Source organism: Nannobrachium achirus (assembly GCF_963921795.1).
Source record: "Nannobrachium achirus genome assembly, chromosome: 10".
In the NCBI taxonomy this organism is placed as follows: domain Eukaryota; kingdom Metazoa; phylum Chordata; class Actinopteri; order Myctophiformes; family Myctophidae; genus Nannobrachium; species Nannobrachium achirus.
Window position 1 is genome coordinate 41,089,893 of NC_137819.1, and position 15,008 is coordinate 41,104,900.

Consider the following 15,008-nt stretch of genomic DNA (forward strand, 5'->3'; position numbering starts at 1 on the left):
GATAGGATTTCGTCCACATTTCCAATGCTGTAATGTGGTACCATAGGAGAGATAACAGGCAAACGTTGATTAAAAATAACAATTCTTCTACGTTCTCTAATAGTGCAGACTTCTTTGAAATAAATAATGCAGATGTTAAACAATAATTTAACTCTTGAGTCTCAAGTGTTAAAGATCTATAAGGGTCCACTTGGCTATCAACTCTCCATCATTTAACTGGGGACCACCTGGAACCCCCTCAAGAGCCACTGGTGGTCCCCGGAACACTGGTTGAGAACCACTTATCTGGTGCCGTCCTGGGCACTTCCGCACTCCAGGAATGCAGGGTTGCCATTCTCAAAACCCAATATGTAAAAGTCAGCCAAAAAAACGAAACAATGAAAATGACGGAAGTGCGAAGTCTAAAGCGGACTTGCCGCGCAGAGCGCTGCGAAGTCTGCTTCAGCTGACTCAGTACCGTTTAAGCTTTTTCCCGATAGGGACAGAATGGTAACTCATATCCCCTCTAGTACATTTATGTGACGTTGCGGGTAGGGTACCCCCTTCCAGTCAAACGTTTGACGTTTGGTCAAATCCTTCCCACGAAGTCACCCGTTTGCCGTATGTTGTGTCCTCCACATGCTCCTTGACAGGGTCATATGGGTCACCGACGTTGTCCACAGGCACACAGGATAATGACTCCTGTTTCATATTGTTTTGTTTGGTATTTTTCTAAGGTTCTTTGGTGCGAGAGAGTCATACTGTAGGTTTCCAACTGTACATTTGAAATACAGAATCGTCCCTTATTTGGAAATGGAAACTAAAAGACGTGTCCCTTGTTGAACTGATAAGGGGCACACTTTGTTTTCTCCTTATTTTTCAGGAATCAATCAATGACACAGATCTTACAAGTTTAAACAGCTCATACATATACTCACATAATGTCACTATCGGGCAGAAACCTCGTATCTCCAAGTTTCAAATATGTACGGTGCGAGGCGTTGTGTGCTTGTAGATCGGCTGTTTTCACTAGTTTAAATCATTTCTAAAATGATAAACGTGAAACGAACGGTTTTGGACATATAAGGTTTTCACCCGACAACAACGATATATAGCCAATACAGGTTGTAACCACTTAAAGACTTTAGACTTATAGTAAACTGGACCCGAGTTGTTTCTGTATTTGGACTTCTTTTTAGTTTAAATCTAAAGTAGACAAAGTTGTAAAGCTTGTCAAAAGGTTAGTAATAGTATAAAGTACAAAAACTGTACACATTTCCTACACTGGCAGCTACAAAGAAACAGTCTACCAATCTTTTTCAATGGAAAGCCAGCGACATGTAAGCTAAAAATATGCTGTGTTGTGTCTTTGTACCCTTTGTATCTGCCGGTGTGAACGCAGAATTATAATTATACGTTTTTCTTTTTCTGGGAGTTCCTTACATTTCGTAGAAATAAGGGACGCCCGGTCGGGACGTGTCCCATATCTGAACAGAGGTCAGAGGCAGGGGTGCAGTTGGGTTCTCTACTAATTATTACTGCTGCAAGATGAGTCACAGTGAGCCAATGCTCTCATAATGTTGCTGCTGTCGGGCAGAAACCTCTTATCTCCATATATTAACTTTTTGTGTTTTTTTCCCCCCGCAAATTAACGTACTAGTTGATCATACTACAGCTTCACACAAAAGTGTAAAAACACAGTGTGAAGCAACACGTTTTGAGCTTGTACTGTAGATCTGGTACTTTTGCATTTTTTTATTTTTTTTTTAATCCTGAAAAGTAACAGTTTTGTACATGGCCAAACATTTGTTGCTTTTTGTCTAGGTATTGCCAGGGAACAAAGGTGTTTTCACTTGGGTCTGTCTGTGTCAAGACTGTGCTCTGCTCTCGGGCCAAACTGCCATCTGCTTATCGTCAGGGAAGAAACAAACAAACAAACAAAACAAAATGAAATAACAGAGATTATTCTTTGACATTAGCCATTGCTGGGGGGGATTTGGAAAGCCATCTCCTCCCGTCACATCTACCATAATATGCTTCTATGGACAACCTCACCCATCATGCGACGGAGGAGGAGCTTGCTCGGAGCCAACATGGCCGCCCCTGTGGGTTCCCTCCCTGTCCCTATTTCCTGTATCATTTCATTAGTTTGCCCTCTCTCCTCCATTTTTAATACCGATGACAAGACGTCAATGGTGAGCACATTCTGCTTAGCCATTGACGGGGAAAAAAACAATCGGAAACCTAGTTTTGACTCTGAAAGACAGTAAGGCAACAGTAAGGTAACGTTAACAGGCGTGTTGGGAAACACAGTGTGTGGTTCTGTGAGGTGGCAGTAGCAGTGGATGTGGTAGCGCTGGTTGTTGCCTTCCGTATTTGTGAGCCAGTTATGGTTTTAGGGCTGCAACTATCCAATATACTGTATGTTTAGCGATTGTTCTATCGTTTACTTTTCATATTGATCGAATAATCAAGACAAAGGTCTCCACCCGACAGCAACGATAACTGTAGCCTAAAATGAATGGATTAACCACTTGAACATTATTTTATACTGCATCGCGATGTCATGAAAACAGTATGAAAATAGCAGCTCTACCTATTTTCACTATTTTTGAAAAATTTCAGAAAATTATTTTACCTTTTTTGCTTATGACATGCCCAAAATAGGAATTGATTATTAATCAAATTTAAATTAATAACCATATTATCAATTAGTTTTTTAGAATTAAATGGATTGTTGCAGCCCTAGAATAGATGGTTTTATGAAATGTGTTGACTATGTGTGTGTCACAGTGCAGTGTTGTGTGCGTCGTTGTGCAGCAGCTTTGTTTTGCTTCAGAGTGTAGCGTTGCTTTGTGCTTGTCTGTGAAGTGCCCTAGACTAGTATCATCTACTATTTTCCAACAATATTCAGAAAATATTGTTTTATTTTATTTTAAATATTGCACTGTGTAAATTCTATTTCATTACTGTATCTACTGTACATATATTTCATTTTTTATTCTGTTGATATAATCAAACGGTAAGACCCCCAAACAGCTCCTTCATCGCCCATCCTCAGCGCCCACATTTCCCTCTACTCCCCCAGTAAGGACCATGGGGATTGGTTGTTTTTCACATTTTCAGCATGGTCCATGGGGATTGGTCCTTCAGTAAGGTCCATGGGGATTGGTCCCTCAGTAAGGTCCATGGGGATTGGTCCTTCAGTAGGGTCCATGGGGATTGGTTGTTTTCAGCGTGGTCCGTGGGGATTGGTTGTTTTTCTAACGAGGTTTGACGTCGTCCGCAGGGAGACCTTTTCATCGTACCGCAGCTTGCATGTTGTTTCCACACCGTGGGAGTAATGTTCCAACCCTGTAGTGTGTACTTACTACTACTGTACTTTACCCATTTGATTTACTTACACTGTTAGTCAGTGTCAGGCTCAGGGACAACCAGGGAGTTGAAATGGACCCTTTTACAGGTCTGTAGAGTGTATAAATGGAACCAAATACCCTTCAGGTTCCATTTGGCTCCCTTTATCCAGTCTCGATGACCGGGTGGCTGGTCAGTCGAGACTCAATTGAGTCTCTGCTGGTCATCAAATGATTGGCTCAGGAACGTGACAAAAATAAATCAATCTTAAATTGATAGAAAATAATTCATTTTTGGGTGAACTACAGTACTTCTTTAAGGTTCCATTTGTCAAAGTTAAATGAACAGTTTTACAGTGTAGATTGGGGTCCCATGTATTCTACGAACATGTTTCTAATTACTCGGTCTGATGAGTCCGTCCCATGAGTAATGGATCCAATGATTAATGTGGATTTGTCTGCAGTTGCTGTCGTCATCTCCCTGTGATCAGTGGGGGAAAGTAACTAAGTATATTTTACTCATGTACTGTACGCAATAAGTACATTTCAATTCTTTGGTACTTAGTTGCATGCTGACAATAGCAGGTCTACAAGCCCAAAACGCGTGCACTGCGATGTGTTGTGAGCTTGTAGATCTCCTATTTTCAGAGAACAACACTGTCACTAATTCTGTTGCGATAAAACGTTACATTGCAATGCGTCGCGATGCATATTTTTCAAATGGACAAAATGTATATGAAGTGGTTAATGTATGTTTTGTAAGAATGAAAATCTACTTGTAACTAAAGTTTTCAAATAAATGTAGTGGAGTAGAAGTAAAAGTATTGGAAATTGGAAATAAGCAAGTAAAGTACTGTACAAATACCTAAAGGTACAGTACTTAAGTAAATGTAAGCCATTTACCATGAGAGGGAGTGGGTTGTTGGCTGATTTACCACTGTTTCAGGGTTGTTTGGCACTCTGCGAACAACCCACGACCCTCGAATGGTAAATTGCTTTTCTACAACTTCTACCATATAAATGAAAGAAAACACAGTTGTAACTTGCAAGGTTATTTAGTTACAATCAACTGCAACACAACAGTGGGCGGGGTCCATGAGCCAACTCAAGGTTGTTGACTGATTTACCACTGTTTTAAGCCAATCAGAATCCAGTATCTGAACATGTGACCACAAAAGGTGGTAGAAGTACTTATTTGCTTTACACCACTGCTAGAGCTACAATCAGATCAGATGTAGCATCAGCTTCCCAAAGCCCTACAGCGGTTGTAAAAAAGACTAACATGCTGCTTCACTTGTTGCTCTTCACCACCCTCTAGAGGAAACTCACGCAATAGTAAACATCTGGTAATCAGTAATGGAAGTGATTATTTTTAAGTAAGTAGGAATACCTCAAAACAAAAATACTTTGTGAAAGGCCTACTGTACTGCATGTTTTACTTGCACAAAGCTATTGACATCAAAATATAATACAATAAAAGTTTATCAAACGTTTTCTAATCAACAAGCTCACAACGCGCTCCAGTGTGAGCTTGTTATTTTTGCAATTTTTGAATAGCCTAAGTATATTAGGGTTTTGTAATAATAATCTGCAAAGTAAGTACAAACTAAAGCTGTCAAAGAAATGTTTAGTGGAGTACAATATTTGCCTCTGAGATGTTGTGGAGAAGAAGTATTTAAAAATGGAAATACACAAGTATAGTAATAATACCCAAAACTAAAGTGCAGTACTTGAGAAATGTACTTTGTTACTTTTCAGTGTTAATACTACTACTGTTGCTGTTATTCTGTCTCAACTCTGTTACTCTAGTAACACAGGTTCAGTGGTGGTGGGTGAGCATTATGTGGTGGTAAATCATTAACCTCATATTCATCCACAACACCAAGGTATCGATACAATGCATGAACTGCATGCCAGTCCAACATCACACCCTCCATTAACATTCTCACTCATCATTTATCAATTCTGTCATGTTTTCATATCATGTGCCACACATCACACACATACAGTACACACAGTTAAAATCCTGAATGTTAATTGAACTCTGAGAGAGGGCCAAAAAGAAATAATCATTTATTTGTTACATTTGTGACCTAAAAATAATATTCAGGACTTTACAGTGTAACCATCATACAAACATTTTTACTCAAATCATTCCATTTTCTCCCATGTGCTTCAAGGGGAGGCACGGCCGACAAAAGAAAAAAAAACTATCCTAGCTTTGACACTGTGTGTGTGTGCATGCGTGTGTGCGTGTGTGTGTGTGTCTGCGTGCTTGCGTGCGCGTGTGTTTTTACCATACCTGGTGTCCAGGGGTGAGCCGTTCCATGAAGGACAAGGTGACCAAGCCCACAGCCATGGCGCAGGGCAAAGTGGCCCACATGATAGAATGGCAGAGCTGGGCCACGCCAACCGCGGGTCCCGAGGGGGGGCCGGGCCGTACCAACCTGCAGCGGGAGAAGGAGCGCCGGCTGGAGAACGACCTCTACAGTGACCTCAGTGACGGCGAGAAGGAGGCTCGCTTTGCTGCAGGTAGGATGAGGAACCGGGACCAGAACCCAGAGCTGTGTATTAGAGAGAGTCGCCCACTCCTGTTCTCTTCATGAGGCGACGTCTTCTAGAATAGTGACAAAGCGCCAAAAACAGAGGATATATTCACTTTTGGGGTCTTTTTCTGCCTTTATTGATAGCATACAGTAATCATTAGAAATGGGAAGAGAGAGACGGGGAGTGATAACTCGCGTGTGTTGCTGACTCAAACCCGCTACTGTCACACTACGGCCAAAAAAAGTATACATTTTTAAAACTTTTTTTTTAAAGAATGGTTTTCCAGATTACTACAACTTTACTACAGTACTCTCTCTGTGCGTCCTGGCAGGAATCATGCAGCAGTTTGCCATCTCGGAGGCCACTCTGTTTGGCTGGAACTCCCTGGATGGGGACAGCATAGGCCAGGGGTCCAACCAGGGCAGCGTGGCTCACCTCAGCGAGGTCAACCAGGAGAGCATCACCAGCAGAGGTACTGGACTGGACTAAAAACATGGCCGCTGCACTGTACTACACTAGACTACAAACGTGGCCATGGTCTGTCGTTGCTGTTGTTTTTTTTGTGTAAATTAACGCCCTACTACTTGATCTTACATCAAAAGTAGCAGAAAATGCATTTTCATCTCTGCATACCAATTTAATCAAATCAGGAGAGAGAACTCACACAGGATACAGATTAGAACAGTGAAATTGGAGTGATGACACAAAGAAATGAGCAGACAATTAATTGCAACTGGAACTCTATCAAATTGGAGTGAGATGACTGGTACTCTCTCCTGATTGTCTTAGTTAATCTTGGGCCTTGTTTTCTATGCCCTGATTTGACCTAGTTTTTACATGTACCCTTTATCCAGATGCCCTATATAGTAGGGTCTCATGTTGTTGTTTGGTTGCCTTTGCTGTTTTTATGCCAATGTTTTTAAACCCTGTAGCACTTTGAAAATGTAAAGTGCATTATAAATAAGATGTATGGATAAAATGGCTGAAATCGGCAACCCATCTGAAAATACATTTTCTGTTTATTAAAGAGCTGGCGATACAGGGAGATCCCTGTAACTCTATAGCAATGGTTACTATCAGAATAATCTAATTAACCTTTTGACAAAAACTAATTTACACTACTTTTAAAGACACGCCCTTTAACTTTGCATTACTCAGCTGTGTTCAGCAGACTGCATGTTTTCTCTGCTCTGGCTGGTGTTAAGCAAAGCACAACCGTGTTCAAACCCCCCAGGGTGCTGTAGGTTAATGCAAGGACTCTCATTAACCGCAACATATGGGATCTGCTCACACACACGCATACGCATACATGCATGCACTCTCACACGCACACGCACGCACGCACGCACGCACGCACGCACGCACACACACACACACACACACACACACACACACACACACACGTGTGAAGACATAGGCCTATGTACAGTATCTATATCCATTTACATACAACATACTGTATTGATGCACTCATAGTCACGTACACCCCGTGACTATGCGACATTCGGGGTCGCCACAGCGGCCAAATCAAGTTGGGCTCCCATCGACTTTAGTGATGAAAAGTGATGAGTCAGAGTTTTGTGGGTGCTGTGGTGACCCCGAAGGTCGCCGACTCGGGCGCCCTAGCTAAATCATTAGAGCATGCCCTGAGCTACATCTGTGCAAAATGTTGCACTTTTAGACTGATTAGCACGAGAAAAATAACCCTAAGGCCTCCGACTAACATGAATACTCACCCATACGTGTATTGTTTTCTGAGGCCATTTCTAGCCCACGGAATGTTTTTTGTGCAAAACAAATGCCTGCAATGGATTCAGCATCATGACAAACCCCTAGTTAGACCCCTCAGATCCTCCTTAAATACCCAGAAAAAAAATCTTTTCCTGGGTATTTTCCTCCTGGGTGGATTTCTTGTGTTTCAGGCATTAAGGGGTTAATAATAAAAAATGCTCAATGGATATCACTGGTCATCATCTTGAATCCTTAAGAGGTGACCCCAAGCTACAAGAATCAGTTGAGAAAAAAACTTTTACAGGCGAATCCACGTTCAGCCAAAAATCACCATTTGGCTCCCGGACTATTATGGGTTGTGAGCAAGCATCCCATTGTTTTTGGAGCGGTGCGCTAGCACAAGCTCCCTGTACGTCGTTTTGTGTGTCCAGGCTAGTCTGAGAAATTGTCTTAGTCAGAACGGGATCTAGCTGCGCATGCGCGACTCACACACACACACACACACACGCACACACACACGCACGCACGCACGCACGCACGCACACACACACACACACACACACACACACACACACACACACACACACACACACACACACACACCACGTCGCGATAAAAACAAAGGTTAACGGCAGCGAGAGGGAGACGGGGGGAGAGGAGGGAGAGAGAGAGAGAATCGTATTTCAGAGAGAGAGAGAGAGAGAGAGAGAGAGAGAGAGAGAGAAAGAGAGAGAGCTGCAAGCTCACAACGCCTCGCGCAAGACGCACATCGAGGTGTTGTCTGCGTGAAGATCAGCTGTTGTGTGTGTGTGTGTGTAGTCCGTTAATAACAACTAACAAGCATGGTATGTTGGAGTCGACCCCCTCTGCTGTCTGCGTCTGCCCGTGATAGCCGCTAGAGTGGAGGCTCACGAAGCATGCAGCCACCGTAGCGAGCCACGGGCAATCAAGAATTGACACATGTCAATATATAAAATGGGTGAAAAAAGTCAGGGACTTTGAACAGTCTATCCAAAATATCTCTGTTCCATCTATTCAGCATGCAGCCACCGTAGCAAGCCACGGGCAATCAAGAATTGACACATGTCAATATATAAATAGGTGAATATATTTATATATTTTATATATTTACCTGGAACTGCTCAAATTCACCGCTCCACTTCGAACCGAGGTTTGATTTTTCTATATTAAGTGAGCAGTGCTCACTTCGCATGGTATCAAACATACTCATACGAGGTGTATGAGTATACTGCAAACATTGAGACATACATACATATAGGACATACACAATCGGTCAAGCATGGGAGATAAACATTATTCAAAATAATTAAAATAAAAAATCAAGAAAACAGCAGAGCTTCAAGCTCATAACACAGGGGCTTAAGTTATTCATTTATAATGTACTTTATATATACGTTTGGGTCCCGGGGAGCTGACAACAAGCTGAGAAAGTGTGAGAACGCCTGACGAGAGAGATTACACTCAGCAGAGTATACAGACCTCTACCAATGATATTGTAAGGTTATGTCATTACAACACCTGACAATTCAGCACTTTATTATTTCAGTGGCCAGAAACGAGCTTTCCAAGTTCCCCTATTTCGTTTGAATGGGCCCAAAGAAAGAGGGGAGTCCCGCACACTGTCTTCACTTCCCAAAATGTATTAATAGCTGGATGCAACGTTTGGGTCACTTGGACCTTCATCAGGCAATGATGAATGTCTGATGAAGGTCCGAGCGACCGAAATGTTGTATCCCTATTTATAATCTTTTGGAAGTGAAGGCAAAAATGACAGACTCCTTTTTTTGCTCTTCAAGTTCATTACCCCGATGCACCTGTCCGTCTCAGTAGGTGTGCAAAAGGACTTTTTCCTCTATTTTGAAAGGGCTAATAATAATATAATAACATTAAGTTCTGAAGTTCTGTGTCTTTTTTGGGAGAAGCTTTTTATTAGTGCTTATTGCGACCATAGGTCGTATTTAGTATGAATACCTGCAGTTCATGTCTGTACGTCACGCCTCATGTCACGCTCCATATGTTCAAGACCATATATGGAGCTGGCCAATAGCTCTACATCTGACCTCACGGACTCCAGATATGGATATAGCTGACCTGTTCTGACATCACAATGTGTGCTTACCTTTGAATGAACTACTGGATCTCAACATCTTCATCACTATAGCACTATATTCTGATAGATATCATTGCTATAGAGTGTTTGTTCGCTAACAGGTCTCTTTAATAAACAGATAACACATTTTCAGGTAGGTGAAAAATGTCAGCCAATCAGGTGAGAATACCAATTAATCAGACTATGTTTTTGTTCCAGATCCTTTGTGTCATCACTTCCAATATATATCCTGACTGAGTTCTTTATGCTGATTGGATACATTTGGTATCCCGACCTGAAAATTAATTTTCTGTTTAGAGCTTGAGAGACATGGAGAGTTGGAGACTCCTGTTACTGAACAAACACTCTATAACAATGCAAGCAGTGTTGTACAAATGTAAACTCACCCATCACTCCTATCTGGCCTGTCCTCTTACGTATTGCCTATGCATAGGGCGGGATAGGACACTGCAATGTCACTGGGACTGTGTGTGTCTTTTGTCCTGCATAGTGCAGGCTATTGTACAGAATATAGGGTGTGTACTATCATATACTATTCTCCTTCCTATGACTCCTTGTTTTATTGTTTTTGTCCCTATACCTTTGCTGTATCTTACTGTATACAGCACCTGTACCTTAACTGCTGTGCTGCCTCTAGCGATTGAATTTCCCCTGCTATGTGACCAATAAAGCAGTGGTTCTCTAAGTGGGGTCCGGGGGCACCCCCAGGGGTTCTTGAGGGAGTTCCAGGGGGTCCCCACCAACATTTGTCAATACAGCATCACATTCATTTAAACCCCTTTATCCATATTTTATACATTGGCTTTTCAAAAACAGCAGATGTACAAGCTTGCAGCACGGCATGAAGTGACGCGCTGTGAGCTTGTACATCTGCTTTTTTTTTACATTTTTGAAAGATCTTGAAAATGTTGGAAAAATGTTTGATAATTTAGCTTTGTTAACACAGATCTTCTCTTCTGCGAGGGTCCCTGGCACAAAACATTTTCAGATGGGGTCTGTGGCCAAATATATAACAATTTGGGGGTCCTTGGCAAGAAAGAGTTTGAGAACTACTGCAATAAAGGTCTATCTACATCTCTCTGTCTGTCTGTCTGTCTGTCTGTCTGTCTGTCTATACAGACCAGATGCTGCACCAGTCCTCTGTAGACGTGTGGCCCCACACGTACGTCTCCCAGGGTCTGTACTGCCTGTCGTCGTCTGACGCCTGGGACCCCATCACCAGCCAGCCCTCTGGCATGGCCTCTCCCGCCGCTGGCTCTTACATCATGGCCACTGGTGAGTTAAGGGCTTTGCACACAGGACCGTTGCGTTTCTTTCCGTTTGCTGCTTGATTAAAACGCATTGGATTTGGTGTGCAAGGCTGTGCGGAATCCACACTGCGGATCCAAAAAGAAGTCATAAAAGGAGTCAATGAGTTTTCACCGCATGCGACAAGACGCACGAATCGAACTGGGTTCGATTGAAAAAAAACGCACAGCCGCAGCATCCCGCATGGCAAATTCGGAGCCGGTGTGCATGAGGTCATAGAGAATCATTGTTTTCTTTAAAAAAATGAAATTGTCAGTTTTTTCTGTGCGAAAAAAAAGCGTCTGTGTGCAAAGGGCTTTAGCCTGGGATCAGTGCCATTTTCGCTTTTCTGATCTGGTCTGGAGCGGAAATAACTTTGTCATCAGGTCGGCCGGAAACCCATGACCGGAACCAAGCGCACTGTGCACCTTCAAAATTATTACCATAGTTTAATATTTGTTTAGTTTGGTATAATTGTTTTTTGTTTCACTTGGTATAATCGTTTGGTACAGTGTACTGTACATCTTTTATTCAAATTCGTAGCGCAACTAGCCAGACTTAACTAGTTGATTTCTATTATCTCCTTTTTTCTCTGGTGAGTACTGGATCATATACTGTAGTGAGGCTTGAAACCGCTGCTATATCCAGTGGTGGAAGAAGTGTACTCAGAGTAAACACAGCCTGTTACAACTAAAAAGGCCTGCAATCAAACTTTTATTTGAGTAAAAAGTAAAAAAGAAATTATTGACCTGCTGTTTTTACTGTGATAAAGTAAAAGTACAAACCTTTTTGAAAATAGCAGAAAATAGTCTATTTTCACTATCTTCGCTATTTAGAAAAAAATCTAATAAATAGGGATTGATTATTTTATAAAATTACCGATTATCATTTTCTTTTTAATAATTATATCTATATCTACACAATTAAATCTATTAGTTGGATGAAGTGTTGCCCCCTACATGTGCCTGTGTGCAGGCGGTAGCAGTGGGGCAGGGGGAACCCCAGGAGGAGAGGGCTTCGAGGGCACAGTGGGGAGCTTCCTCCAGCAGCACCAGGCACAGCTGGCCCTCCAGCATCAAAACCTGCAACTGCAGCAACTCCAGCAAATACAACAGTATCAGCAGCAGCTCATATTCCAAACGGTTAGTTCACTTTATTTCATTTGACCTTTTATTTTTACTAGGCGGTCTCATTGATCTCATTGGTTCAAGAGAGTCCTGATATGGCCAAGATAGTGTAGCAGCCATAAAAACAACACAAATCACACAACACATAAAGATGCAATGCAACTTAAAGAAAGCTATTCGACCATTTTGCCTCTCAAGAAAAACAATGACATGCCTCCTTCACCACATCCTTTATGGTGCCCTTAAATGCATCGATGGATATAAATGAGATCAATTTGAGATCTTTTTGTAGATTATTCCATGCCCAAGGTGCAACATATGAAAATGCTGTCTATAATGCATTATAAATCAACTTATAATGCATTCTAATCTAAGACGACGGGCGAGGTCACGCAGAGGGCGAGGTCGCACAGGACGGAATTCATTATTAATATATATCGGACCAATTACATTTTTATACAACTGTACATTGTGCAAGCAGCTAAGAACATAGGCAAAACTCTGAGCTATCCATGTGCAAAGGTTGGAGCCTGTAGAACCAATTGTGTGCTGTGAGACCCCAGACATGCTTAGGCCTACTCTGTTTTATGGGCATATTGGTTGGATCGGTTCCACTGAAAAATGCTGTTTTGTACAACTGTACATCAGGGATCTCCATATATGGGCATACAAGGGACCAGGACGGAATGTGATGTCACAATGTGATGTCACGGATAACCAGGGTTTGATCTTTGATGAGGTGATGTCACAACGATGTGATGTCACAATGTCAACAATGTGGCAACAATAACTATAGACTTTAGACATTGAGGCATTACAGAAGGATAGAAGGACCGTTTTCATAGTTGACACATTATAAAGCATTTCGTAATGATTTAAGATACACAAACAGTACATAGTCCACTTCTGAGATTTGCATTAAAAGAGCTGTTTTCAAGGAAAAACATTACAAAAAAAACTTCACTGATTGTCATATTCATAATGTGAACGTGAGTAATCTAAAAGGAAATGAAAAGCACTTTCCAAAACCTCCAAATAGTGCAGCGCGTCATAAATCAGGCCGACATTGACAGCTTAATTGTACTATAATTAATTGACGGTGCACATAATTGTATCCATTAATCACTGTGCAGGTAATCTATCTGTCCGTATTAAAAATGATTAATTTGTGAGTGTGACTAACAACTTTAGTGTGAACATTGGCTTGGATTTGCAGGGGGATCAATGTGTGACTGTTCATACAGTATGACTCACCTGTTGGCAATGGTTGCTGTCGTCGGGTAGAAACCTTGTATCTCTGTGTATTTCAACTTTTTTACTTCATCATACGATGCGACACATTTTGAGCTTGGCTAATTTCAAATGGCCAAAACATATTTAGGGCTGAAGTGGCTTTAATGCATGTTTAGTAATACAAATCTAAATCTACAAAGTAATTAAAGCTGCAAGCAGCAATGACCGAGCCCTCGCATCTCTACCCACGTCACAAGGGGCAGCAGCCAATCGGAAGAGGGGTCGGGGCTAGTTAAACCAATTAAGCTGAAGGACTCTTAATCAAGTCATATGACACCACCCACACGTCTGTACGACAAACGGTTAATGAAATATAGAGGCACTTCCTGTTTGGTGAGGGGCACTTCCTGTTTGGCGAAGGAAGCACCAATTAAGGTTAAGGACTCTTAATCATGTGATATGACGCCACCCACGCGTCTGTACGACAAACGGTTCATAGTCTCGCGTAGCCAGACAACTATTCCACAATCTCTGAATGCTATATAGAGTCTGGAACAGCAGCTCCCGAACGGCGAGTAATGGAAACGGGCATTACTGTTCAAGAAAATATATTTTTAAATGTCATTTCTGCTTAGCAGCAAGCTAAACATGCTTATATGATTTTTATTTATATAATGATAAATGTGTGCGATATGAGACTGAAACGGAAGTGACGAGAGGGCTTCACTTCCGCTTCATCTCGCACTCATCATTTCTGCTCCGGTTTGCCAGACTGTATGCCGGGAGCATTTGACCAAATCACGGAGGCAACAGTCTGGCCACGCAAGACTAAACAGTTCATGAAATATAAAGGCACTTCCTGTTTGGCGAGGGGCACTTCCTGTTTGGCGAAGGAAGTTTAACTACTCTAACTCCAACTCTAACTCTAAAAACTACTCTAACTCTAACTACTCTAACTCTATCTCTAACTCTAACTACTCTAACTCTAACTCTAACTCTATCTCTATCTCTAACTCTAACTACTCTAACTCTAACTCTAACTCTATCTCTAACTCTAACTCTAACTCTATCTCTAACTCTTGCTCTGCTCTGCTCTGCTCTCCTCTCCTCTCCTCAGCCAATGGAACACAGGCTCCACAGTGCGTCTCACTCGCTCCAGGCCACGCCCAACAGCACCATCCACAGCCTGGCTCCTCCCACTCATCCCCGCCTGGCTGACCTGTGGGGGGCAGCGCAGATGGAAGCCCACCAGGTACCCAGTCACACAACACAAAAGCACAGATAAATACAGCCAAAGACAATGCAATATATAGGAAACCAAGACTGGCCAGCGTCATCCATAATAATAATAATAATAATAATAATAATGAATTGCATTTTTATAGCTATCCCAGGGGTCTTCAACGTTTTCACAGCCTTTTCAGAGATTCCATATTGCTTCATTATTTGACAGCACAATCATCAGTGTATTTTGGATCCATGTCAATGTGTGATTTCAGATATTTAACCACTTGAACTGTCAATAGTTAATAAACGTGACCTTTCACTCTGTACTTAGTCTGCTCTTTTTTCCCTCTACTCCAAAACTCTTTGCCGGAAATAGCCGATCTACAAGCTCAC

The 15,008-nt window shown here is 41.9% G+C and overlaps 1 protein-coding gene across 1 annotated transcript in view; it reads left to right on the forward strand.

Moving 5' to 3' along the window:
- LOC308293050 (uncharacterized protein) overlaps positions 1–15,008 on the forward strand; it is a gene marked incomplete at both ends in the record, with an annotated part of 72,802 nt that overhangs the window by 52,395 nt on the left and 5,399 nt on the right. The window contains 5 exons of the mRNA XM_080735480.1: positions 5,646–5,864; positions 6,211–6,351; positions 10,861–11,016; positions 12,004–12,170; positions 14,506–14,640. Coding sequence (XP_080591606.1) covers positions 5,646–5,864; positions 6,211–6,351; positions 10,861–11,016; positions 12,004–12,170; positions 14,506–14,640 — 818 coding nt within the window. The remainder of the gene's footprint in view (positions 1–5,645; positions 5,865–6,210; positions 6,352–10,860; positions 11,017–12,003; positions 12,171–14,505; positions 14,641–15,008) is intronic.